Below are 3175 nucleotides of genomic sequence, written 5' to 3'. Positions count from 1 at the left end.
GAGTCACGTAAACATGACGTCACGCGTGTCTTTGATAATATAAAGGACGATCTTATCTTATCGAGACTCAGGGACAGAAACAAAGATAACAAAGATATTTATGATGTTTTTTATTATTTAAATCACTTTGTTTCACTTCAATCCCAAACCTGGATTAAATAATCTGGTTGATTAAAACAAACTCCACAGAACACAATGATTTTATACAATTATCAAGAATGGATAGATACTTATTTCTTATGTCTTTAAATCACTTTGACAGAAAAGAAAAGAACAAATCATGATGATGATGATGATGATGAGTTCTATCACAGAGACACATGTTACATGTGATTATAGAGACAACAACAAACTCAAGGACACGCCCACACTGTTTGATTGACAGCAGAGTTGAACTCACTGCTCCTGAAAGAACTCGAGTCTATTTGAGTTTACAGAACTCAGCTGTGGATCCAGGTAAAGAAGTAGTATAATGCAAGACTCCAGCATAGAGAGGCTGAGTAAACGTGATCTGGACTCTGTGGATCAGAGTCATGGTGTCAGAGACTCTGTAGAAGGACAGAAGACCTGCTCTGTGGTCCAGGTAAACTCCCACTCTGGAGGCACAAACATCTGAGACTTTAGTCTGGATTCTGTTGTGTCGAAAATAACAACCGTTTTGGTAACACTCTAAAGACCAAGATTTGTCATTGTGTCCAAATAAACATTCATCTGAAACCCCTGATCTTCTGATGTTCTTGTACGTCACTGCTACATAAACTCCTCCTCTTCCTGTCCACTCCACCTCACAGTAACAACGTCCACTCAGACTCTCTTCACTCAGAACCTGATAATAATTAGTGAATCTCTCTGTGTGAGGAGGATAAGACTGATGTGCCGTCATCAATGTCACTTTTCTGTTTCCCTCAGATAAAAACAGCTGTGTGTGAGCTGTGTTTGGATCCAGTTTGATTTCCTGTGAATATCTGAAGAACTCAGCTCTGGTGTTTGGTTCTGGTGTCAGTAAAACATCTGCTTCATCCACAGCCAGTGAGATGTTTGTCCACGTCTGGGTCAGGACGTCCTTCAGTAGATCTCTGAGCTTCACCACAGCTGCTGTCACGTCCTCAAAGTGTCTCAGAGGACGGACGTTGATGGTGGACGAGTGTGTAGATGGACTGAGTGCTGACAGTGAGCCGTAGTTGAGGAGAAACTGGTTGTGGTCGTGTGTGAGTGAGAGCTGCTTCAGTTCAGCTTCTCTCTTCTTCAGCTCAGTCTTCTCCTGCTCAAGCTTCTTCTCAGCGTCTCTGACTCGACTCACTTCAGTTTCCTTCTTGGATCTGATCTGCTGCTTCACCTCAGAGTGTTTTTTCTGCAGGAGATTCATCGTCTCAGTGAAGACCTCGTCTGTGTCCTTCTCAGCTTTATCAGCAGAGACAGTGAGGTCCTCCTCCTGCTGTTGAAGCACCTTCACGTCTCTGTCTATGTCCTGGACTCTCTGCTGGACTTCTTCTTGACTCAGATCCAGCTCTCTCTGCTTCTCCTTCCTCTCTGCTGCAGCTGTGACTGTGTCGTGGTCTTTGTGTTGGTCCACAGAGCAGAGATAACAGATACACTGCTGATCAGTGCGGCAGAACATCTTCATCACCTCGTCGTGATGAGGGCAGATGTTCTCCTGGAGGTTCTTGGAGGGCTCCACCAGCTTGTGTCTCTTAAATGCAGGTGATTGATGATGAGGCTGGAGATGTTCCTCACAGTAAGAGGCCAAACAATCCAAACAGGACTTGAGAGCTTTCAGTTTCCTCCCAGTGCAGAAATCACAGGCCACATCTTCAGCTCCAGCATAGCAGTGATGAGCAGGAGCAACGTGGAGTCCAGTCTTCTTCAGCTCCTCCACTAACTCTGCTAACATGGTGCTTTTCTTCAGGTCAGGCCTCGGTGTGAAGGCCTCTCTACACTGAGGACAGCTGTAGATCCTCCTCACGTCCTCAGAGTCCCAGTGGTCTTTAATACAGTTCATACAGAAGCTGTGTCCACAGTTCAGAGTCACCGGATCCTTCAGAAGTTCCAAACAGATGGAACAAGAGAAAGTTTCTCTCTGCAGCTGAACTCCTGCCTGCGCCATTTCACCGTCTGACTTTCTCTTTCTCACAAGAGGAACCAGCTTGAGCTTGTTTGTTGCAGTGGGCGGAGCCTGTCGGCTCCTCCTCCCCTTGTCAAAGTGCAGATGTGATAGGGTGGTGGTGAGGAGCAGGAAATGTGAGCTCAGTGTGGAGCAGTGGAGTGAACTTTGTATGTAGTGACGTGATCACAGATAAACACACAGACCTGTTTGTCTGTCCTCAACACACCAAAGAGTGGGAAAATCCTTCTGAAAACACACAACGTCACTTGTGTGGAATCGTTCTTGGTGATAAATGAGCTGTAAAGCTGTGTTTTACTGGGGGGTTTTGTTTAGAACGTTGAGACGGTCGGTTTCCCCCTCGTTTCCTCATGTTCTGTTTGTTGGCAGGGAAATCTTCTGCCTGTATCGAGCTGCCACAGTTCACTGTGAAGCCTCAGAGCTCAAAGACTGAATATGTCTGAGGCTCCAGTCCAGTCGAGCACAGGGAGATTGTGCAGTTCTTGAAAGTCCTAAAAAAGTATGGAATTGTTGAAAGTTATTTACCGGACCTTAAAAAGTCTGGAGTGAACGGTTGTTCCGTGTCCGCGTCCGTGTCCGCGTCCGCAGATTTTAGCCGTTAACGCGATAACTGGAAAGGTGTTTGAGATTAAATTTTCTTATTTTTTTTATGGGTCACATTCCCCCTGTAGATGATCCCTATTAATTTTAATTAATTAATTAATGATATAAAAAACATTTTCGCCTGTATCTTCCAAAATATTGCAGGTATTGGCTTCAAATTTTGCATGGGCATCACATAACAACTGAGAATTATCCCTATCTTTGTAGCTTTAATAATAATTAGCAAATTAATTAATTTATAAAGCTAAAAACACATTTTTCGGCTTTATCTTCCAGACCGATGGAGATATTGCCTTCAAATGTTGTACAATGATTCATGTAACAACTATCTACATGTACAATCATTATTACTTTGGCTATGATTGGTAATAGTTACATAATAAGTTAACTGGTTAACTTATTAGTGAACACAGAAAAAATAGTTAAGGCATTTTTTCTTTATTATTGAGC

General features: G+C 43.4%; 1 protein-coding gene across 1 annotated transcript; it reads right to left on the bottom strand.

The window, feature by feature from the left end:
- Window positions 1-361: 361 nt before the first annotated feature.
- Window positions 362-2104, bottom strand: LOC310925591 (tripartite motif-containing protein 16-like; the record flags this gene model as incomplete). Its single annotated transcript, XM_083887572.1, has 1 exon — window positions 362-2104. One exon carries the CDS (start codon window positions 2102-2104, stop codon window positions 422-424), a length of 1683 nt encoding a protein of 560 aa, XP_083743698.1. The 3' UTR covers window positions 362-421.
- Window positions 2105-3175: the final 1071 nt, after the last annotated feature.

Source organism: Microchirus variegatus, assembly GCF_963457635.1.
Source record: "Microchirus variegatus genome assembly, chromosome: 4".
NCBI classification, from domain to species: domain Eukaryota; kingdom Metazoa; phylum Chordata; class Actinopteri; order Pleuronectiformes; family Soleidae; genus Microchirus; species Microchirus variegatus.
The sequence above is the reverse complement of the archived record's forward strand: the minus strand, read 5'-3'. Positions and strand labels throughout refer to the sequence as shown.